This window comes from Pseudophryne corroboree, chromosome 7, assembly GCF_028390025.1.
Source record: "Pseudophryne corroboree isolate aPseCor3 chromosome 7, aPseCor3.hap2, whole genome shotgun sequence".
Lineage (NCBI taxonomy): Eukaryota > Metazoa > Chordata > Amphibia > Anura > Myobatrachidae > Pseudophryne > Pseudophryne corroboree.
This window is the reverse complement of record NC_086450.1, coordinates 422,377,136-422,401,599: the sequence shown is the minus strand read 5'-3', so window position 1 is coordinate 422,401,599 and position 24,464 is coordinate 422,377,136. Positions and strand designations below refer to the sequence as shown.

Genomic DNA, 24,464 nt, shown 5'->3' with positions numbered 1-24,464 from the left:
TTCTGAAGTTCACTACTCCTCATAGAGGGAAGCTGAATCCACAATTATTGCTTCAATAAAACTGCTGGCCAGCAATTAAATATTTATTATATAAGGTGCATTTAACTATTTTAATACACAATAACTACCAATGTTATTTTTAGTAATAATACATTTTTGAATACAATGACCGGCTCTGTATATGTTTATTAGACATTTGTGTGAACCCATGAGCGCTTATCTCTTCTTTCCCTGTTTTCTATTTATTATCTAGTTATAGGGGTGTATACAGCCCCTCGAGTTAAGCGAACGTGGGCTCAATTGTTTTCTTTAAAAGAATAGTAATTTGTTCAAAACTGACACAGGCGCTCCACCTAATTCCTTTTTGTTTGGTCTATCTTGGTAGGTACACACATGTCCTCACAGTAGCTGATGTAGGATGTGACAGTGTCTGTCAAGTCATTCAGGTCGGTTGCCGAGGCTTCAGGGTAATGTAGTATGTGGGGAGTGTAGTTCATGGTAGAAGCTGCAGTGTAGTATGCGTGGAAGAGCAGCGGGGGTAGTATGTACCTGTCCTGTGTCTGGACGTCCCTGGAAGATCTCTCTGTGACTCTGGAGGAGAAAAAGAGAACCGGAGGAGATGTAGCGTTGCGGAAGGTGAGTAATTACAGACTAATTAAGCTAATTGTAGCACCCAATTGAATAGCAAAAATTTGTGTGTACATAGGGGGTGGGGGGGGGGGGGGGGCTGGAAACCGTGGCGTGAGCTTGCTCCGGGAGCCATGGCTCCACGCTACACCTCTGGCTACGCCCCTGTGTAACTGTGACAGGGAAGGTGGATCCCTCCAAGCTCTGGGTCCATAGCGGCTGTACTCCCTGCCAGAGCCGGCCCTAACCAATATGATGCCTTAGGCAAGATTTTGGCTGGTGCCCCCTAGCACCGCCGCTAGTTCTGCAGGACATGCCTGGCATGAGTCAGCTGGCAGCTCTGCTAACGTTGGGCACCTTTTGTTTATGAAAATGCATCTTATTTGCATTACTATGTGGCTAGGATGCACAAGCAGCTTCTGCTGAATAAAATGATATGCAGCATGCCTATATTCTGTGTGCGACTGCGGCTGTATCTGCATACGAAATGCTACATTACAGTGATTTCCAGGAATACACACAGAATATAGGCATGCCGCATATCATTTTAATCAGCAGAAACTGCTGGTGCCCCTAAGCATACCAAATGCCCTAGGCATTTGCCTAGTTTGCCTATACCTAAGGCCGGCTCTGCTCCCTGCACCTATGGTAGCTACACCCTTGTATATAACACATGTAACTACTTACAGAATGCAACCCTTACTTATAAGGGTAACTTGTATGCTTCCATTTGCTTTCTTCATTTATAGTAGAACGCATAAAGGAACAATACATTCCTCCATATTGTCCTGCAGATCAAATTAAATTACAGGTGGCAGCCATGTTTGGGGCTTTGGGTTCATTATATCAGTGTTAATTGTAATCGGTTGACGTTAAGCTGCAGTGCATGTGAGATGCAGTCTAATACGTATGTCTGATAGCTCAGTACTTAATGATGTCAGCAAGCAGGCCTAAGTAGCTATTAATATGCTCCCCTGCTTAGCGCGCAGCTTAATGAGTGCTTGTAGTGTTTAAAATAGACCCAGAAACAAGACATCGTATTCCGCTAAAGTAAGTATGATATTTTTTAAATTTCTTTATAACAATGCAAACCCCTATTTTCTCTTTCTTTAATTTGCAGTCCTCGATTAATAGCTCCAATTCCATTCTACAGTGTTATTTGGGTCTATCTATCTATCTATCTATCTATCTATCTATCTATCTATCTATCTATCTATCTATCTATCTATCAAAAATAAGTTTGGCACACATCAATGGAATGTTGTTTGTAGATAACTATAAAATGATTATACTTCGTTTTATAGTTTATTTAATAAAATATAAGTTAATATAATTAGGATTGTAAAAGAAACAGAAAAAAACAATGGCCTACACATTCTAAAAAGTGTGTGTGTGTGTGTGTGTGTGTGTGTGTGTGTGTGTGTGTGTGTGTATATATATATATATATGTATATATATATATATATTTAGAAAGAGAGAATCATATTTTTATTTTATCTAGTAATTAGTGTTATAATGACTAGAATCATGTAATATGAAATAGTTTATTATTCATTAATATACCGCCTATATGTACACAACTAGATATTCTTGTATCATAAGTTGCAAAATATCTTTGATCAAATTTCAATAGCAAATCAATAAAAGCACAATGATATACTAATAATATCTTGTGTCAACTTGTTTAGAATTAAAATAACTGATTATGGAATGGGTAATAAATGTGGTTGATTATAAAATAGATTACAGGACATGTACCTCTTTACAAGAGGGAATTCCATCATTTAAATATTACAGCGCCCTCAGCACGGTTTACTGACCTTTTTATATCACCATTTAGGACGTTATATAACAGTTCACAGTGTAAATATTATAGTGCTGTTGTGCTGAGCTGCTTGTTGTTCAGGGTTTGGAATTATTTGTTATGTGGTATTGGCTTAACAATGTGTAAACTCAATTGAATAAAATCTGTACATTACAATGTGGTGTTTCACAATTTTGGTCCTCAAGGCACCCTAACAGTGAAGGGTATAAGAATACCCATGCTTAAAAACAGGTGACTTGGGGGCCTATGTACTGAGCCTTGGTGGAGACAGATAAAGTACTAATCAGCTCATAACTGCCATGTTACAGGCTGTTTGGTGAGTGACAGTTAGGAGCTGATTGGTTGGTACTTTATCTTCGTCCACTTTATCACTCTCCAGTCTCCAATTCTTAGTACATACTGTAGATCCATTAATTAGTACCTCTCTCCGTTTGATTATACCATCTGTGCACAAGCATGGATATCCTTAAAACCTGGACTGCTGGGGTGCCTTGAGAATCGAGTTTGGGAAACCCTGATTGACTGTATATTATAGATGATCAGACCTAATAGGCTTAATGTCCCTGTACATTTATGGCTTGTGTTTATATCCTCAGTAATGATGAATTTGAAGAATATTTGTAGACGTACCACATTTATGTGTGAAAAGTACAAAGTGATCTGTAGAATTCTGTTTAAATGTGCATCTCTCTAATTACAAGCTGTTGCCTAGTGTTATATATTGATAATTATAATATTTATAATAGAGTTAATGAGTAGTAATGGGGCAGCAGTAAAGTAAAATGTAACTGGCTGATAATTACCACTAGCTCTTACTAGAACACTGTTACTATTCAAGGAATAAACACTGTAGGTCATAAGCCTGTTTGAAATTAACGTGTGCTCATTGTGTGTTACTAGGCATAGGTGCTTTCCCTATGTGTGGTAAGAACCATGGGCCTAATTCAGACCTGCTCGCAGCAGCAAAATCTTTCTCTAATGGGCAAAACCATGTGTGTGGGGTGGGGGGTTTGGGCAAGATGTAACGTGCAGAGAGAGTTAGATTTGGGTAGGTTATATTGTTTCTGTGCAGGGTAAATACTGGCTGTTTTATTTTTACACTGCAATTTAGATTTCAGTTTGAACACACCCCACCCACATCTAACTCTCTCTGCACATGTTACATCTGCCCCACCTGTAGTTCACATGGTTTTGCCCATTAGAAAAGATTTTGCTGCTGCGATCAGGTCTGAATTAGGCCCTATGGACACTGCAAAGGGGACGTAAGGAGTCCTATAAATTGAAGAGAGTGCTATTAGTACACATGAGCATTCAATACTCGGAATATAGGTGTAAGACAATGGCCCTCATTCCGAGTTGTTCGCTCGGTATTTTTGATCGCATCGCAGTGAAAATCCGCTTAGTACGCATGCGCAATGTTCACACTGCGACTGCGCCAAGTAACTTTACTATGAAGAAAGTAATTTTACTCACGGCTTTTTCATCGCTCCGGCGATCGTAATGTGATTGACAGGAAATGGGTGTTACTGGGCGGAAACACGGCGTTTCAGGGGCGTGTGGCTGAAAACGCTACCGTTTCCGGAAAAAACGCAGGAGTGGCCGGGGAAACGGTGGGAGTGCCTGGGCGAACGCTGGGTGTGTTTGTGACGTCAACCAGGAACGACAAGCACTGAACTGATCGCACAGGCAGAGTAAGTCTGGAGCTACTCTGAAACTGCTAAGTAGTTAGTAATCGCAATATTGCGAATACATCGGTCGCAATTTTAAGAAGCTAAGATTCACTCCCAGTAGGCGGCGGCTTAGCGTGTGTAACTCTGCTAAATTCGCCTTGCGACCGATCAACTCGGAATGAGGGCCAATATTACAGAGATAGCGGTTTTGTACATGGCTTCTGATGCATCTACTCCTGACAGCCTATAATAATCTGCAGGTGATGCGTTTACACATCACAAATACTATAATGTGCTTAAGGCCTTTGGCGTCCCAAGTTACGTCCCGTCTTTCTGTATCTGGACGCAGGCGAGACCGAAGCTCCTTGGGAAGCACATTCGTATGCACGTGTTCTATCTATATGGGTCACACGTTGTATTGTGCTAATTGTGACATGTAGGATAATGTATGGGATAAGTCGCCCTCGGCTGTACATAATATGGATATTAACCGTTGTCGAGTTTGGTGAGCACGCGGCATCGTGCTTTTATATAGGTCACGGAAATGTGACATGATGTCTGTTATAAGTACAGGAGAGGACATATTAACCCTGATTATACACAAGCTTTCCTAATGACGTGATATCAGAAGAACAGATGCATTATAAACAGTCATCACAGAGCTCAGTGTCTGTTATACAGATATTATTTACAGGAGTTTATATTGCTTGTCTGTTATACCTATATATACCAATAACGCCATGTCTACAATTGTGTGTGTTATAGAAGATCTACACAGTAATTAGATAGACAGTCATTAGGTCAACCCTATATCATCCACATGCCTTAGGTCAGTGATCGCTAACCTTGACACGCCAGCTGTTGTTGAACTACACATCCCAGCATGCCCTGCATCAGTTTTAGCATGGCCAAATAACAAAACTGTAGCAGGGCATGCTGGGATATGTAGTTCAACCACAGCTGGAGTGTCAAGGTTAGCCATCACTGCCTTAGGTGGATAAGGGTCAAGGGGTCAAAAGGGTCAACATGGGAATGGTAGGCATAGAAAAAGTTGACAGGGTCAAGAGGTCGTTATGGAAATTGTCGACACAAAAAAGGTTGACAAAAGTGTTTTGGGTGCCATTTTATATATTTTCATCATATGTGACCACAATTATTGCAAACGTATACCCCCGTGCTCTCGCTTCGCTCGCTATGCCTCAGGCAAGGCACCTCGCTCCACTAGCGCTGCGCTCGGCACAGGTTACTATTCCCAGTTGTAGTCCACGTAGGTAGTAAATCAAGCAAAAGTTGAAAAATATGTGAAAAACCCCAACAAATTTGTGTTGCTAATATGTGTGTTAACCCTTGTCATGTCAGCCTTTTGAACTTGATGGCCTTAAGCACTGTCTACCTATTCCCTGTTGGCCTTCGGACCATGCCAACCTAATGCATGCCTCTACAATTACCATTATTTAAATCCAGCAGCAGAAAAAAGAAATACAGCACTTGGGTGGTGGTGGGGGGAGGGGGGAGGGAGGGAGGGTTTGGCCATAGGGCTCACCAGGAAGATTCCGGGTAGGCTGATGTGTCTGTGGGGCCTGCTCTGTGTGTTGTCATGTGGCCACACCCCCCACATGACAGGCAGCCCACCGCACTCAGGCCCTCATTCCGAGTTGTTCGCTCGCTAGCTGCTTTTAGCAGCATTGCACACGCTAGGCCGCCGCCCTCTGGGAGTGTATCTTAGCTTAGCAGAATTGCGAATAGAAATTTCTTAGCAGTTTCTGAGTAGCTCCAGACTTACTCCTACATTGCGATCAGTTCAGTCAGTTTCGTTCCTGGTTTGACGTCACAAATACACCCAGCGTTCGCCCTGACACTCCCCCGTTTCTTCAGACACTCCCGCGTTTTCCCCAGAAGCGCCAGCGTTTTTTCACACACCCCCAGAAAACGGCCAGTTTCCGCCCAGAAACACCCACTTCCTGTCAATCACAGTACGATCACCAGAACGATGAAAAATCCTCGTTATGCCGTGAGTAAAATACCAAACTTTTGTGTAAAATAACTAAGCGCATGCGCTCTGCGAACCTTGCGCATGCGCAGTAAGCAACTAATCGCAATATAGCGAAAATCGGCAACGAGCGAACAACTCGGAATGACCACCTCAGTACACTGCATTGTCCCCATTCACTCTGTTATTCCATCTCTGCAGTACAGCAAGTCTGCCATCCAGTGATTCTGCCACGGCTACACAGGATGTTATACCTCTTGTGCTGCCCATGTCAGGTCACTTTTACAAACTATTACAGGGCCACTTTTAGTTCCCAATCCGCAGCAAACACGCAAGTGAGGCCATACAGTCACACCCTATGATGAGGGATCCCGCTCCCCTCAACAGACCCCACCCTTATTAGGGCTGCTTCCATAAATTTCCTGGGCTGGTTCTCTATCCCCATCCGCCCTTGCAGTACTGTATATACTGTAGCTGCGGAAAGTCAGTGGTTCTAAGTACAGTTAGTGTGGTGTGCGAGAATAGTTTTATTATCATTATAATCATTTTTAAACTCTTTATTATTGAAATAAAACAAAAATATACCACTGACAACTCTGTCCGAACAAGAGACAAGGGCTGGCAGCCGGGAAGTCTGTGGCAGATCCGTGGCTGCACTTTGGCATCAGCATGGCCCTTATGGCGTGATTTGCTTTGGGGGAATGTTACTACCTGCAGCCAGGGTCGGACTGGCCCACTGGGGAAACCACCGGAGGACCCCACTGCGTGTGGGCCCAGCTCCTCCTCTAGGGATTAGGCTCCAGGCTGTATCCTAGTGCACTTTAATTATACATTATACATGTTACCTTATACGGCACAGGACTATGGGACCAGCCCATGCACTCTCTTACGGTTAGGTGGGCCTCTGTGGTGGTTGGTCACATCCTTAAGCATGGGCTCCTACCACTGTATTTCCCCGGTGGGCCCTTCTTGCTCCAGTCCGACACTGCCTGCAGCCAGGAGCGGTTCTAGGTGCGGGCAAGCAGTGCCTGCGTCCGGGGCGCTGCGGCCTGGGAGCGCGGCCGCAGTCACCCCGCAGGCACCGCCACATACCCGCACCCCACTCCCCGGCTGCAGCGGACACCGTGGTCTGTGTGGCGTCCGCTGTAGCCAGCTCCAGTGACAGACACTAGAGGTCAGTATTGACCTCTAGTGTCTGTGCGGCGCTGCTATGGGAGAGACGTCATGACGTCTCTCCCATAGAGATGAGCCGCGGGAGGCCAGAGACGGAGCAGCAGCAGCAGCAGCAGCAGCGGTGGCGGTCGGGAAGCAGGAGCGGGGCAGTGGTAAGTATTGTTTTTTGTGTGTGTGTGACAGCAACGAGGGGCACAGCAGCAGAGGGCACAACTACAGGGGACACAACTACTGGGGGCAAAGCAACAGGGGGCACAACTAATGGGGCAAATCTACTGGGGGAAAGCAACAGGGGTCACAGCAACAAAGGGCACAACTACTGGGGCAAATCTACAGGGGACAAAGCAACAAGCGACGGGGCACAACTAATGGGGGCAAAGCTACAGGGGGCACAGCTACAGGGGGCAAATCAACTGGGGGGGCACAACTACTTGGGACAAATCTGGGGGTATAACTGTGGCCACTCCCCTATGAAGCCATGCCTCTATTTTTTGGTGCACGCCTCAGGCGCGCACAAAGTGCTTTGCCGCGGGGGAGGGGGGGGCCGCCAGTGGAAAGTTTTGCACTGGGCGCCACAAGGTGTAGAACCGGCCCTGCCTGCAGCCATCCTTCCTACCCATCCTCCTGCCTTCCAGGGTGTTCTGTCTGCTACCAGAGAAGCGGGTGACTGATATATTAGCAGGATTGTCAACTGTAGAAAACAGTCTTCACTGACAATTTTCTTACAATTTGTTGACAACCAGCTGTTTTACTCACAGGTTATTTATGCAAATCTAAAATGTACGGGACAGGGAAAGTAGTATCAGGTGCAGAAAAAAAGAGGTCTGAGATCCAGCACTTAAAAACCATGGCCCTCGAAGGATCTGCGGTGCATGTCGCAAAGTATCGATGTTCGTTACTTTGCGTATGCGCCGGACAGGGGCGTATCTAGAGAGGAAAGGACCTGTGTGCAGTTTCCGTGTGTGGGCCACCTCCTCTCCCGTAGCCGGGTTGCAAAGTATTGCGGCAGCCATTTTTCTGGAGACCTGCGCATGCGCTGCAGACTCTGGCACTGTGCCAGATTCTCTAGTGCTCATAGCGCTAACAGCGGTGCTGGCGGCTACGGGAGAGTAGGGGCCCCACACACGGACACCAGACAGGTAAGTATAGAAGAAATAGGTGCAGTGTGTGCGGTGTGGGCCCCCTCTGGACCCAGGGGCCCGTGTGCACCGCACACACTGCCCCCATTATCGATACACCACTGGCGCTGGACCTTTCCTGAGCATGTGCGGTACGGGTCTGCCACGGCAGAAGCAGGACAGAATCAGACTGACAGTCTGATGCCATTTGGAAGTGGGAGAGGGGGGCGGTGACGGGCTTTGTTTCTTAAAACGGGGGCATGTGACCAGCATTGTGGGGACGCAGCTGCCTGACGGTGTTGCAGATCATCTGATACTGTGTCCTAGTAAGCAGCTGGTATTAGTAATGCATGCTGGAGGTGTGACGCCCCCCTGCTGCAGTACCACATTACAGCTATCACTGCAGCTTCTGCTGTGATCGCCTCTGCCTGATTGACAGGCAGAGGCGATCGCTGGGCGGGAGGGGGCGGAACGGCGGCGTTTGGCCGGACCGAACGGGGGGCGGGCCGCAGCAGCTGCTTGACGTCACAGACACGCAGCCGCTGCGGGCCGGGCAGCAATGAGTAGCTCCCGGCCAGCACGCTAAAGTTGCGCTGGTCAGGAGCTACTCTTGAAGTGCAAAGGCATCGCCGCTGTGCGATGCCCTTGCACTTCTGCGTGGGGGGAGGGGGGCGGCACTGACATGCGGGCAGACTAGCCCTGTGCTGGGTGTCCCCCCGCATGTCAGTGTGAATGATCGTAGCTGTGCTACATTTAGCACAGCTACGATCAACTCGGAATGACCCCCCATATGCAGACAGGTGGTGAATGTTATAGTATGTGAAAGCTGATACTATAATAACCTGACATTTTCCTTCTTTTGTTTTTTTTGTTTTTTACCTAGTTACTGACAGGCTCAATTGTCACATTTTGTTTACTGACATAGTAAATTCACTGACAGTTCTAACTATGGGCCTGAGTGGGACACAGCAGCGATGTCGGAGGCAGGGGAGTGTTGTTCTGCTGCTGCGCATGTGTTTGAGCTGCTCTGTGGATGTGTCCGGATTTTGTACGTACCTGATATCTGCCTGATTCAGAGATGGACAGAAATTCTAAGATGCTTGTAAGCAGCATTAAATTTCCATCTGATATGAAGGAAGGACATGCAGGAGATGTCTCAGAAGAAGAAACGCCTCCTGCATGTAGCTGCGAACCCAAGCACTGCGACAACATCGCCAGCTGAGATCATTGGCGATGTTCACGCAGATGAAGGAAGCCTAAGCTTACGCAGAGGCCAGGAAGTTAGCATGGTGACACGCAGACCCATGGCTCTCCCCTCCTAGAAAACTGTGGGAACACGTCCCTGTTTTCAGGGTGTTTTCTGACCTGATTCAGAGATGTAAGAAAACTAATTGTTTACATACACCTCCGATGATTTCTGTACTGCGCAAGTGCGCATGTGCAGAGCGGGTCCTGTGTCATTGGACGCAGTGGCCCTAGTTTCCCAGGGAGGGATCTAACGCTGGGTACACACTACACAATGTGTGTACCCTGCGGCAATGTGGGCGATGGGACCCGGGGGGGGGGGGGGAAGGGGGGGGGATTGGGGGGAGGTGGCTTCGACAAGTGTATACACATTTACCGATGCTGACAGCAATTCAGCGATGGCAGGGGCCATGCATTCAGCAGCAGGACCCTCGCTTGCATGCAGTACCGACAGGGGATGTCACTGATGTGTCAGTGACATAGCAGGTACACACTAGACGATGTACCCGATATGTCAGTCCGATCTGCTGGATCGGACGACATGTGGCCTAGTGTGTACCCAGCTTTAGGATCCTTCTCCCACAGTCTAGGTTGTGCAGATGAACAGTAGGTAAGCAAAGGTCAGAAACCAGAAGCTATCACTTTACACTCTTCTCCAGGATGGGCTCTTACCCAGTTCTCATTGAAAAAGATTTTTGATACATTGCACAGGAAGATAATGGGGGTAATTCAGACCTGATCGCTCGCTAGCGTTTTTTGCAGCACTGCGATCAGGTCAGAACTGCACATACATATGCACCGCAATGCGCAGGCGCGTCACACAGGTACAAAGCTGGTCGCCGGTCAGCGATGGGTTTGTGAGGAGAATCCATTCGCACGACTGTTCACAAGGAGATTGACAGGAAGAAGGCATTTGTGGGTGGCAATTGACCGTTTTCAGGGAGTGGTTGGCGTGTCCAAGCGTTTGCAGGGCAGGTGTCTGACATCAATTCCGGTCCCGGACAGGCTGAAGTGATCGCTATGGCTGAGTAAGTCCTGGGCTACTCAGAAACTGCACAAACTCTTTTTGTACCGCTCGGCTGCACATGCGATCGCACACTTGCAATGTGAAAATACACTCCCATTTGGCCGGCGACTATCTGTTCGCAGCAGTGCAAAAAACCCCTAGCGAGCGATTAGGTCTGAATTAGGCCCAATGTCTTATCGCTGTGATTTCTGTTGATAAGTTATACTTTTCTGGGCCTACCAACACCAATGAAAAGGCCCATGGGAGTATCTGCAATAGGTGCAGGGTGTGTGGTGCACACAGGACCCTAGTCCAGGGGTGTCCATGGTGCACCAATACATTATACTTACCTCTACAGAGGCCGGCACTGCAGAAATGATCAGTAAAATGGTGCAATCGCCACATTCTTGAAGACTTGTGCATGTGCAGTAGAAAAATGACTGAAAGCAGACGCCATGTTCCCGGAGACCTGCCAATACGCAATAGATTCTGGCACACTTACTGTATATGCTACTATTGCAATTAGTTCTCTGCCCTTTTGGCTACTGGAGCAGAGCCGACATCATGGTGGCTTTGACTCTATTGGCGGTAAGTAGAGGGTCCATCACAATTGTGCTACGGGGCTCAGACCCTTCTAACTGTGCCCCTGGTTACATGGAAATGAGTTACAATTATTTCAGTGCACCCTGGTAGAAATCCTATAGCCCAGGGTCAGCTCGGCCAGGTGTACATCTGAACGCTGTTAGGGAGAGGCAGTCATTGGTTTGTTAAAGAGCAAGTGTTCCAGGCAACTGAATACACATTTGTATTTGATCTATTTCAGATGAATCTAGATGAAGATTCTGGAGGAGGTGGAAAAATCAAGAAACATGAGCCATTCAAAAGGAAACATCGATAAGTATCTACCAAATCTTGCTTTTAGTTGCATTACACACTACTGTGTCACTCCTCAGTATAATGTCTACTATATCTCCTTTGCTACTGACCTCGCCTGTCTGACTGGAGCGCCTTGCTCTTCAGCCCATACACCTCCAAATTGTTAATCTAAGAGTCTGGTATCTGGTAGCCTTAAGGATGGGTTCCAGACACAGATGTTTCAGTAAAAAAAAAATTGAGCGAGATTCTAAAGATGGATTAATACTAATTTACCATGCTAAGCACAAGGGGAGAATATGCACCAGGAGAATATATAAACTCCACGCAGTTCGGGCCATGGTGGGAATCAAACCCATGACCTCAGCGTTTTGAGGCAGTAATGCTAACTATTACACTATCTGTACTCAGTGGTTACATGTGATTGCTTTGTCACCACCCAGCTCCCACCCAAATGGGATGGACACACAAAGAGATGTATAGATTAGCATTAGTGCATGCAATGTATGCAAAAACCAGCAGTTCGTGTCTGTTAAGACAGATCCGTGTGACTGAGATTCAGCCCCATATCTTTGATCTACATTTAGTCAATGATACATTTTCGGTTCATGTAGGGTTATTGTAGGGGCTCACAAACGTTAGCACTACTTCCCAGCTGTCCGATGCTCGTGGTTTGTAGCTCTGTCGATCATCGCCTATGACAGACCATAATGTTTATAGAGTTTTTTATTTCCCTTTACAGGATTAAAAAATCCACACCATCTGAGAAGACAGAAACGGTTGAATTAAATGTCCAGACGACCATAACAGTGACAGACACTGATGGACAGGAGGTTCAAGAGAAAAGGAGAGACTCTGTGGCACAAAACAACACCCAGGATGTGAATAATGAAGAGGAGGATGAGGAAGATGTGAATGCAGAAGAGAAAGGAGAGCAGGAGAATGCGGATGAAGAGAAGGACATACAAGAGGCACAAAACAAAGAAGCTGGACCAAAAGAGAATAACACACAGGACACAAATGAGATAACAGCACTACTGGTCAACAAAACCCCAATTCCAGTCATTGCAACAAAATCAGGCCCAACACCCAGGAGAGTTCCAAAATTTAAACAGAGGGCATCCAGACAGTTTAAAAGTAAACCTCCAAAGAGGGGCGTTCTAGGGTAAGTACATGGGGTGGGGATTAGGTTTATGTTTTCCACGAAAGCCACATGAACAATACATAGAGCAAGTAATTTTGCTCCCAATCTTCGATTAGGCAGAGACTGACCTCCACAACATCTCAAGGTCTCCACTCATTTTAAATATTTTACTGATATTCATGAAACTTAACCTTGACAGATCAATAGATACTAGGGATAGTCAGGTGAGGGGTCCCTTCTTTCCAATAACATACAGTAGCTACTTTGTACACATTTGAGGAAGAGCCAATCAAATTGAGGTTTTGACATGAAACACCATGTTGGTTTCTTCTCAAGCCTGATGGTTTTCTGTGGTCGTGGTGTATATCAACCTGTTTGTTTTATCTAGTAAGCCCTCTTGACCCGGTTGAAATCATCTCTATCTGTTCTCGACTGTTCCTGTTCTGTATAGTGTAAACGTTTCCAAACACAATTCGCTTTTACTAGATTTATAAGCTATATTCCTACGAATTCCCATTGAGATATGACATCTGTCTACACTGGAAATAGCCCAGTAAATGCTAAGATTAGAAGGCAAAAGCTCACTAGGGATGAAAGTACCAAAGCTTGATGAGACAAAGTGGAGAGAGATAAAGTACCAACCAATCAGCTCCTAACAGTCATTTTTCAAATACAGCCTGTGACATGGCAGTTAGGAGCTGATTGGTTGGTACTTTTAACTCTCTATTTTGGCTGTCTTCAAACTTTGATAAATCGTCCCCTATGTGCTGATTTTCAGTATGAACGCAGATTGTGAAAGTGGTGTCGCACAAGCCTCCTGACTTTTTGGGTTTAAGCAGGAGATGTCCGAGAAGTTACTGCAGACATGTGAGAGTCTGTGGCGTTAAATGATTTTAAAAAAATTTTTTTTTGTTTAAGTTCATAGTAATGTCTCAGTTAGTAAATCCTTTTGTTACTTGTTAGAGAATTAATTTTAAATCTAGCATTGCTTTTTGCATCTAATTTTTTTTATTGATGATATGGTCACTGTATGAAATAAAAGTTAAAAAGTATAGGAGTAAAGGTAAAAGTGCAGAGGACCTCCACTCAAATATACTGCGCTATGCTTCAACCCTTATATATGGGAACTCGTTAAGCCGGCGGTAGGGGGAGAGCATTGACCATTGATGATGTCTGCTTCAGAGCTTCGCTAAACCCCTAAGCTACTGACTGTCCAGACGCTGTCTCAGTGCGGTGAGGGGAGAGTGCAAGCCACTCTTGTGGCTATGTTTAACCTCACAGTCATCACCAATCTGCAGTCCTGATTACCACTAAATGTAATGTGAGGGTTGTGCAAGGATTTCTTATCCTCCTGTGGTAAAGCGCAGGTCCGCCAACAAGGGGATACTGGGAGCACAGCTGTCCCAGGCCTGACCTCTATGACAGAGAGGGGAGGGCCCAAACCTCTCATGCCACCATCCGCCTGACACCGTCCATCCCTGTCATTCCGCTGCCATTCACCATCTCCCCACAGCACTCTATTGAAAATGTTCCTGGCAAAATGGCCGCCACCACAGACGAGACAGTTATTAAAGATACTAGAGGAGGCCTGACGATTTTGTCAGTTCTGGGCCCCACAATTTCTGATGGCAGCCCTAAGAAAGCGTCTCAATTGTTTGGAAGGTTCAGCTGGCTACTCAGGTTCAGAGGGAGTCCTCATAATAATTCTAACACATTTCTCTGTCCATATATGTCAACACTTTCATCAAAGGGAGTTTATATGTGAAACTGAATATATTTTTAGAGCTATTTATCAACAGATTGCATTTTTGCATCCCCTTGGTGATAATTGGTTATCATTCAAAATATAACTGTTACATACTAAATAACATGAATAGTAAGATCCAATATCACGGTCACATCCCAAATGTAGTGGAGAGGTCCAAAGAATTTCCAACGGACGCAACTGCGATCCTTGATTCTGCCTTAAAATCACTCCACCCAAACCATAGTAAGGGGTTAGTAGCCGATGAAGAATAGGAAACACCTGCTGTCTCAAAATCCCAGTGAGCTTGTACTGTAGACTTTATAGCTGCAAGGTTCAGTGCCACCTGCAATTGCCTGTTGCCGCCAATGAGGGTCTTAGTGGATGTGATAACTTTATAACCCTTTAATGCATGAGTTATGATCACCTTTTTTTAAAAAATGTTTTGTTTTTTATTAGTCTTAAGGGCTCATAAAAAGTTAACACAAATGTTTTGCTTTTTTTTTAACTTTAAGACTAAAGAAGTCATACAGGGGTCCAACTGAGTGGACAGTATGCATCTGCGACATAAAACATTGCCCTATTATCATGGAACAGTATTTTTTAACCGTAAAAGTTTTATTTTAACTTTTTGCAAAAGAGTAAGGTAAAATAAATAAACGAAGGTCCGGTATGGTTCCAATGTGTTCCTATCTTATATTTGTACTGTATTTATTCTCCAGAAACAAAATATCCTGTAAGTTGAAAACAATACATTATTAATTCTTATTTCAAGATCTATTCATCCAGAAACAAAATTATCCTCAGTATTTATAACACAGATATTTTCAGTTACTTCTGAGTTTGCCTCATACCTAGTAAGTTATGCTTTTTTATGAACTGAATTTGACTGATTTTAACGCTTGGTGTGAAAGTTGAAGACGCACTCTGGACACAAAGGCTCAAGACACTGCATGCAGATGTACTTAGTATTACAGGAATACATACTATATAGCAGCGGTCGGGAAGATCCCAACATCGGAGAGGGTAAGTATTTCTACCCCCCTCCCCTAACTCTCAGGGGGGTGGCAGCTAGGTTTATCCCCCCACCCAGCGCCTAACCTTATCCCCCCCATGTGCCTAACCCCAACCCCACACCCCCAGGCCACAAACCCTAACCCTGGTACTTACCTTTGGGATGTCGGCTGTCGGTGATCCAGTGCTAGTCTCCTGAGTATTGCCAGGATTCTGGCATCAGGCTCATGACCGCTGGTATCCTGTGTTACGTGTACTAGCTGCATTGTGGCACGTTTTGCATCCGTAAGCTTTGGCCAGTGATTTCCTTTCTGAACTTGATTTCAGGTTGTGTCATTGCCACATACCTGTTCTTGAATGGAGGTGGTGCCTCAGTTGGTCATCCTCTGTGACGTTGCTGTATAGAACCAACCTTGATCAATGCTCCAGCAATGGATGCTTGGAAATCCAACTGACTCTTGTCATTGAATCCAGACATTCGAAACAGCAGCTAGGTAGTTACATAGACCACATCAAGAAAGTGAAAGAACACCCAAATGTACCATTTTCTGTTTTTCATCTGTGTGGGTGCATTGCAAACACTGATCCATAATACCCACTCCTTCCATGTGTGTGCTATACTACTCTGGACCTAACCTTGTTGCCAGACGCTCTTGATGTCTGGACAAAATAAAAACAATACTGTCACAGCTGCTACCAATGATTTACAACTGAAATAAGCGAATATAACAAAATTATACATATAAGGCTATCAGCTGTCAAAACTGGCATATACAGTATGGCTACTATATGAGGAAATATTTAGGTTAGGCCTATATGCCAGGATAAGGCTTCCATGCAGTACGGATCTTTGTATTGCATGAAGTCCATTGAAGTGGACATTTTATTTTACATCAACAGTGCAAAAAATAAATTTAGTATTTGATCAAAACATCTTCCATATTATTCCCTAATTGTTACTTTCTTCGTATTTATTTTTTGTACCTGCTCTGCTATCTTTGAGTAAAAATAATTTACAGAAACCGCTAAAGTGCTCAGTGCTGGTGAACTTTTCTCAGCCATTTTATTTTGTCCTTATTGTTTTTGTAAGAATTAAAAACTCATACCTTCTAATTTTGGTGGCGCTCCTAAGAAGAGCGATGCACTAGTGGTATCAAAAGATAGCTTCTATAGGAGATATGGACTTAAAAACAGCCGCACTAGTGGTGAACAATGCACTAGTGGTATCAAAAGATAGCTTCTATAGGAGATATGGACTTAAAAACAGCCATGCATGAAAGGGTTAAAGACATCCCCTAAGGCCAAGTAATTCTCTTTGGCCAATCATTAGTGTGGCCTATACAACTCATCTCACTGGGTTATTTTACATCTGACACATTTTCGTCTATTGTTTCCATAATTTTATATATTCCCTCATTGAACCACAATTTCCACCTTCTGTTGAATTTTGAAGCCAGTCATTGAAATCTATGATCCAGCAGCACCATTTAAGCAGTCAGGAAAGATCTGCAGTCACTGACCTTTCTCTGACAAACTCCCATAATTCAAGCTCCAGGCAAAATGCTAACAAAGTACCTAGTCGAGTCACATTATTATGACCATCTCCTACATTTGAAGTCGGCAGCATGTAGCCCACGAAGTACGTCACGCGTTGGCTTGTCTGCACACATATCGTCATGTTAATTTCCTGATGGCTGATGACGGTTGTTCATGCTGGACTCTCTGGAGTAAACTCAATTCACAACGAAATACGCAATGTGACGTAGAGGAGGTACGCAGGAAAACTTGCGATGTTGGCTTCACCATATATGGCTGTGTGCAGCCAAGCATTGCCAGTACATTGCTTAGAGTTGATTTTCCCCCCTTAAACTAGTTGAACTTCCCAACCTACAATAGTCTTGAGGAAGTCCTTCTTTGCCCCTAAATACTTTGTTCTTTACATAGTTGAATGTGCTGACAACAAAATCACACAAAAAATGATCAATGGAAATCAAATTTATTAACCCATGGAGGTCTGGATTTGGAGTCACACTCAAAATGAAAGTGGAAAAACACACTACAGGCTGATCCCACTTTGACGTAATGTCCTTAAAACAAGTCAAAATGAGGCTCAGTAGTGTGTGCGGCCTCCCTACAATGCCTGGGCATGCTCCTGATGAGGTGGCGGATGGTCTCCTGAGGAATCTCCACCCAGACCTGGACTAAAGCATCCGCCAACTCCTGGACAGTCTGTGGTGCAATGTGGCGTTGGTGGATGGAGCGAGATATGATGTCCCAGATGTGCTCAATTCCATTCAGGTCTGGGTAATGGGCAGGCCAGTCCATAGCATCAATGCCTTCGTCTTGCAGGAACTGCTGACACACTCCAGCCACATGAGGTCTAGCATTGTCTTGCATTAGGAGGAACCCAGGGCCAACCGCACCAGCATATGGTCTCACAAGGGGTCTGAGGATCTCATCTCGGTACCTCATGGCAGTCAGGCGAGCACATGGAGGGCTGTGCGGCCCCCTAAAGAAATGCCACCCCACACCATTACTGACCCACTGCCAAACCGGTCATGCTGGAGGATGTTGCAGGCAGCAGAACGTTCTCCTTGGCGTCTCCAGACTCTGTCACGTCTGTCACATGTGCTCAGTGAGAACTTGCTTTCATCTGTGAAGAGCACAGGGCGCCAGTGGCAAATTTGCCAATCTTGGTGTTCTCTGGCAAATGGCAAACGTCCTGCACGGTGTTGGGCTGTAAGCACAACCCCCACCTGTGGATGTCGGGCCCTCATACCACCCTCATGGAGTCTGTTTCTGATCGTTTGAGTAGACACATGCACATTAGTGGCTTGCTGGAGGTCATTTTGCAGGGCTCTGGCAGTGCTCCTCCTGTTCCTCCTAGCACAAAGGCGGAGGTAGCGGTCCTGCTGCTGGGTTGTTGCCCTCCTACGGCCTCCTCCACGTCTCCTGATGTACTGGCCTGTCTCCTGGTAGCGCCTCCATGCTCTGGACACTACGCTGACAGACACAGCAAACCTTCTTGCCACAGCTCGCATTGATGTGCCATCCTGGATGAGCTGCACTACCTGAGCCACTTGTGTGGGTTGTAGACTCCGTCTCATGCTACCACTAGAGTGAAAGCACTGCCAGCTTTCAAAAGTGACCAAAACATCAGCCAGAAAGCATAGGAGCTGAGAAGTGGTCTGTGGTCACCACTTGCAGAACAAATCCTTTATTGGGGGTGTCTTGCTAATTCCTATAATTTCCACCTGTTGTCTATTCCATTTGCACAACAGCATGTGAAATTGATTGTCAATCAGTGTTGCTTCCTAAGTGGACAGTTTGATTTCACAGAAGTGTGATTGACTTGGAGTTACATTGTGTTGTTTAAATGTTCCCTTTATTTTTTTGAGCAGTGTATTTAGCAACTTGAAGGAAACTTGGAGAACCTGGCTGAATGAAACCCGCACATACATGTGGACAATACACAAACGTGGCATAGATAGGACCCTGGGTGGAAACAAAGCAGTGGGCCTAGTGTTGTGAGGTAACAAATAATACTATTTACCATCCAGTCCGGTTCATCTCCAAGAAAAACTACCTGTACACTGGTGTGAAAGTGTCACTCTGTATTCATTTAGTTACGTCACTTGTACCTAGTCTTTCTTTATTCTATACCAGTCCTCAAATAAACTGCTTTTCCCAAAGGATTGGAGCTAGTAAACTATTATTACTATTAGATATCACTATTATTATTTACTATAGAAAGTTGGAGATAGAGAACACAAACTAGCCAACGCATTTCACCATTACAGAAGACATCCCGAAGCTCGGAACAGAATGAGCATTCAAATGGAAAAGTCAATTTTCAGAAATCTTCCAAACCATACCTTCCTTTCGTGGACCCACTACTGCAAAAAAGCTAATGTTCCAGGCTTTTCCTAGGGCAGAGTAACACTTTAACCTCCCAATCTTAAAAAGTGGTTGAGGTCTACATTGTTAGAAATCTTGCAAAGGTTTTATCCCCGGTTGGAACTTTGAGGGAGATTTGAAAGTTTCTATATTGGTTTATTACCTGCCATAAGAGAAAGTAAAAGCCCCAGTATATAAAGTTTGTAATATTAATGCGTTCACTCTATTTTTATACTAGATTCGGAGATGACATTCCAGGCATGGAAGGACTAGGTACAGGTGCGTAGTTCTGTTTTATTTTAATTATTTGATGCTATTTCTTTATGGTAAGCTCAAAAGTAACAAAGAGATTCATAAATCACCCTTAGCTACTTGGAGACAATATACAGGATTCTACAAGGGTAATTTTTATTCCTTGCTGACAAAACGCACACGGCTTAAGAGGATTTTTCTAAAAAAAAATTAAATAAGCTCCTTATCCCTTCTACATATCTCATTATTGACAGGAAAGTAAGGATTAGGGACATGGGGACATGATGACAAGAAAATAATCCTGATTTACTTAACTAATAAAATTAAATGTACATTAACCCTGCACTATGCTGTAGCTTTACAAGATGAATTTGACCTAGATCGCTGTAAAATTATATATATATTTACACACCCAGGAAAAAAAAGCTGAAGGATCCACACAGGAAAAAGATCTCAGCTGTTTGGGGATTTGTCATTTATGTAGAAACAGTATGCCCATCATATCCCTATGGGTACTATGAGGAGCTCTGCTAAACATTTTAATGAGGAAGGCGAGGGCAGAGGCAATTTTTAAATGTATCTTAATATATTTTAGGCACAGTTCTCCAAAAAATGCCATAATCATAGCTCTGTACAGTTATTGCCTATATATAGGTGAATATAGTACAGTTAAATAAAATACATAATTGATCTAGGAAATAGTTTCAAGACAAGGGCAACTGGACACTTCATTAGGGATTGCTGTGACACAGAATCTCAGGATGTGGTATTTATGGAGCTGTAAAACTGGATCCCCTCATTGTAGTGCCGTCATATTATATGAGGTGACATATTAATATGGGGAGCACATGTATAATGTCATACGATGGGTGGAACGTGGACGATATAAGTTTGCTTTGTTTCTTGCAGAGTATAGTGCAAGTTAGATGCAAAAACATGCCAACCTGATGCAGGTGGGCGGTCGTGATGTGGATTTTACTCAAGCTGCCACCACAAAGAGTATTGGAATGGCGCTCTTGCGTTGGCCAGACACTTAAGCAACACTTACAAAATCCAGTTATTACACACATGTAGCATGGGCCTCTCCAGGCATGTGAATGCATAGAGGGGAATTCAATTGTTATTGCCCCCCCCCCCGATCTCATGTTTAACGTGATGGGAGATCGCAGGTGCTATATTCAATTGATGCCCCCCATCGCACTTTTCACACATTTCAGCTTGCAACCCCCAGGAGATGCGAGCAGACTTGTCAGCGTCGGGAGCCGATTGCACTTGAATAGCTCCATTGGGCGCCATCTAGTGGCTGCCGGTGGGAATATATATGGGTATCTGGGGGGTTCCCTGCCAGATTAGCAGGGCATTTAATTACTTGTTTCATTCTGTTTGAAGCCTAAGATCTGGGAAATACCAATGGATCAGAAATAGCCATAATATATGACCAGCCCAGCCCTAGCAAGAAATCGCTTATCATTACTTTCACCCTTGTCTTTAGAAGAACTTGTCCTGTCCTTTGAATTGGGATTTGTGAGGAGAAAATTGTCATTTACACATACCCTCTGCTGTGAAAAGCACGTATACGTTTCCCTAGACCTAACGGCTGGTGGCCTGTGACCCTGGCTAATTAGTTACAGGCTGGCATACAGTTTTAAAAATGACATTTCCTTACAGAATATACATTTTATAGCACTATAATAATTCACTTCATAGTCACGGCCAGGTTATTACTCACAGGATGGTGAGCACAGTTTACCCAGGGCACACAGAATGCATACAGATATGACACGTGACTTTGAGGAATCATCGTAAGACATGGCAACGCCACAGCTGGTATTACACCAACCGGCACAATGAACATTGGAAGATTTAAGGGCCCATTTATCATTGATAGCATTTGCAATGTGATCTGGGCGCTATATTAGCACCCAAGATCCCACTGCAGAATGTGATCACATCGGTGGGAGGTGTTTGGTGGTAGGGCTGCTGCACATGCCCGGTCCCATTAACCGCACATGTGCCATTTCTGGTAAGGTTTCCTGGGGAACATTGCTGGCTACAAATACGAAATGTAGCCCATGCGCTATAATGGACTACCACCAGTTTCGCATTCCGGAAATTGATAAATCTGTCAGCATCGCATCCTCCGTATAAACATATGGCGGAAGTGGCTGCCGGAGGGAATGGAGGGACCGCAGCAGGTTCACTGTGTGTTGATGCCTTAGCATAGTATATAGCACAACAAATATCAGGGAAAAATGGTAGTTAGCCTATACTTTTTATGGGACCACCTTTTGCACTACCAGACATGTTTTACTTGGGGACATTTATAAGCGTTCTACTAAAGGAACTAAAACATTGAAAAGCACTTGACGGATGAAATACTGCCCATGTGCAAAAAGACTGTCCCAGGTAATTGGTAATCGTTACCTCTGGGCGATGAGATTTAATCACTGTGATTAAAAAACAAACATGATTTGATTTGGCAGTTTAATAATAGGCCCCTCTATGCCGATAAGCAAAATCCTCAAAATTTTTATCTGCAAATAATTGCCTCCATCTGAGCTGTACAAATGAGTTCACATTTTGCAAAAGCCAAGAACATGTTAACTCATGTAGCTTCTAAACATTATTTTATATGTGTCACGTACAGTACCTGTTAAGCCTACAGTGGCTAATTAACAAGGTAAATTCAAGTTGAAGCAACTTAATTTCTAACACTCACATGGTGAATGATCTTAAGTATGAAAAGTATGTGTTAAATAAGCTTTTACAGTATTATAAAGTTCTCTAGAATTAGCTAGAATGACATTTTTCATTTGTGTATGCAAGATGTATATGCGGGCTGTATACATACTTTGCATACCAAGAGATAATGCTGCCACCTAGTGGGCTGAACAGTGACTGCCATCTATAATATAACATCTCATTATCTTTCAGATATAACAGTCATATGCCCATGGGAAGCTTTCAGCCATTTGGAGCTGCATGAACTGTCTCAGTATGGAATAATCTGAAGAAAGGATTTAATCAGTACACAGATTTTTTTTCTCTTTCCCTCTTGTTGGATGTCCAGGTTCTGTTATTTTAGAATTTGTTTATTCAAAGTACACCCGTTATCTACAGGTAAAGGCAGCAGCCATTTTGTAAGTTGGACCACTACTGACCAAACAACTAACCTAAATTAGTGACACCATCAAAACACTAATAATGAATAATGTAACTAATATCCAGTAGACGCTAAACTTAACCCACCTGACACGGTTTCCTCGCGAATTAATTGGCTGCGTTGTGATTACTAGTAGATGCCACAAAATGGCCACCTCCAGACCCTATCGGTAACTGTTGTTGCTTTGTAAGGAAAGATGTGTAAACAAAATGAACATTTCGGAATAAAAAACGAACTTTTGTCTAGATTGTGGAATCTCAGCATACACGCCGGCAGACCCACCATCGTGATGGCCGGGTGGCCGATCCAGGTAAACATATACACTTACCGCTCGGCGTGTAGTCATTACGTCACAGCTGCCTGTCCAGCTTTGACTTCAATTCCTGCAGCAAGTACGCATACCCAGATGCGTCTGTGTATCCGGAAATATATCGTTCGCAATAAGTGTAAGCGATGTTGTTCACAGACATTATTATTATTATTATTACCAGTTATTTATATAGCGCACACATATTCCGCAGCGCTGTACAGAGAATATTTGCCCACTCACATCAGTCCCTGCCCCAGTGGAGCTTACATTCTATATTCCCTACCACATGTACACAGACACATTCATACTAGTGTTAATTTTTTGTTGGGAGCCAATTAACCTACCAGTATATTTTTGGATTGTGGGAGGAAACCGGAGTACCCGGAGGAAACCCACGCAAGTACGGGGAGAATATACAAACTCCGCACAGTTAGGGCCATGGTGGGAATCGAACCCATGACCTCAGTGCTGTGAGGCAGTAATGCTAACCATTACACCATCCGTACTGCCCCAGACATATAATTTGTTCACGCCTAACAATCAGTAAACAATATATGGTCCGTTCAACTGAAACCCCAGGGATTGGCAAGCTGAAGTGTGCGAAAAGTGACCCGTTTCGGCACCCAAACGGCACTTTTCACGTTCCGCCCAGCACATTGATCGGGTTTAGCTGCTTACGCGGCTCTAGCAGAGGGATTTGGCAAGATATCCTGAATAAGATAATTTACTTAACACAAACCCCCAACTTATTTTGGCTGTTAAGTGCCCCATACACCACAACGATATGTCTGAGGCTGAAGTCGGAGGCGATTTCCCTTCAACTCTCCCGGGAGCTTCACGGGAGTGGTTCCATACGATTTGGTACATTTTGCATGCGATATATCGTATGCAATCCCAGCCATGCCTGCGGTAACCGACATATCACGAGTTCAGCACTAACGATCGATCTAGGGGAGCCGATCCGACCCTCCCGGGGCCGCGCATCGGAAATAATCGTTCTAGTGTATGGGGCCCTTTACACTTAACTCTTCCTTTCGCCATAGCGTTATATTACCACACTAGCCACAGTACTTTCCTGTAGACAATTTTTAGTTCTCCTTTTGTGCTAGGCTACTTTAGCATTATTTGTATACATCTTACATCTGTTGGACCATGGGTGACGCGTTTCATCAGCTATTCCACATTGTATCATGTGGGACAGTCACTAGTGTAGCCTAGCCCATGTCTCCACCAATGTTACACATACATACGATATGGGATGTACATACCATTGATTTTCCAGTGTTCTGCTTGCCTCACTGCCCGTACATATTCAAATATTTATTGACTTTTTTTATTGAATATTTAATATTTTTCTATATCGCCCACTTAGCCAGTCTTACATAAGTCGCTTAGTTCAGCTTCTTATATGCA

The 24,464-nt window shown here is 44.3% G+C and overlaps 1 protein-coding gene across 1 annotated transcript; it reads left to right on the top strand.

The window, feature by feature from the left end:
• The first annotated feature begins 543 nt into the window (after window positions 1-543).
• On the top strand, window positions 544-23,826 carry LOC134944237 (structural maintenance of chromosomes protein 4-like). Its single transcript, XM_063932821.1, has 5 exons — window positions 544-636; window positions 2,761-2,768; window positions 12,270-12,692; window positions 19,565-19,605; window positions 22,513-23,826. Exons 1-5 carry the CDS (start codon window positions 544-546, stop codon window positions 22,587-22,589), a joined length of 642 nt encoding a protein of 213 aa, XP_063788891.1. The 3' UTR covers window positions 22,590-23,826.
• Window positions 23,827-24,464: the final 638 nt, after the last annotated feature.

Bases quoted from the DNA above. Each gene is read 5' to 3' on its own strand.
- LOC134944237 (XM_063932821.1), top strand. From the start codon at position 544: ATGTACCTGTCCTGTGTCTGGACGTCCCTGGAAGATCTCTCTGTGACT. The intron at 12,693-19,564 runs GTAAGTACATGG...TTTTTATACTAG, and splicing joins CCAAAGAGGGGCGTTCTAGG to ATTCGGAGATGACATTCCAG. The intron at 19,606-22,512 runs GTGCGTAGTTCT...ATTATCTTTCAG, and splicing joins CATGGAAGGACTAGGTACAG to ATATAACAGTCATATGCCCA.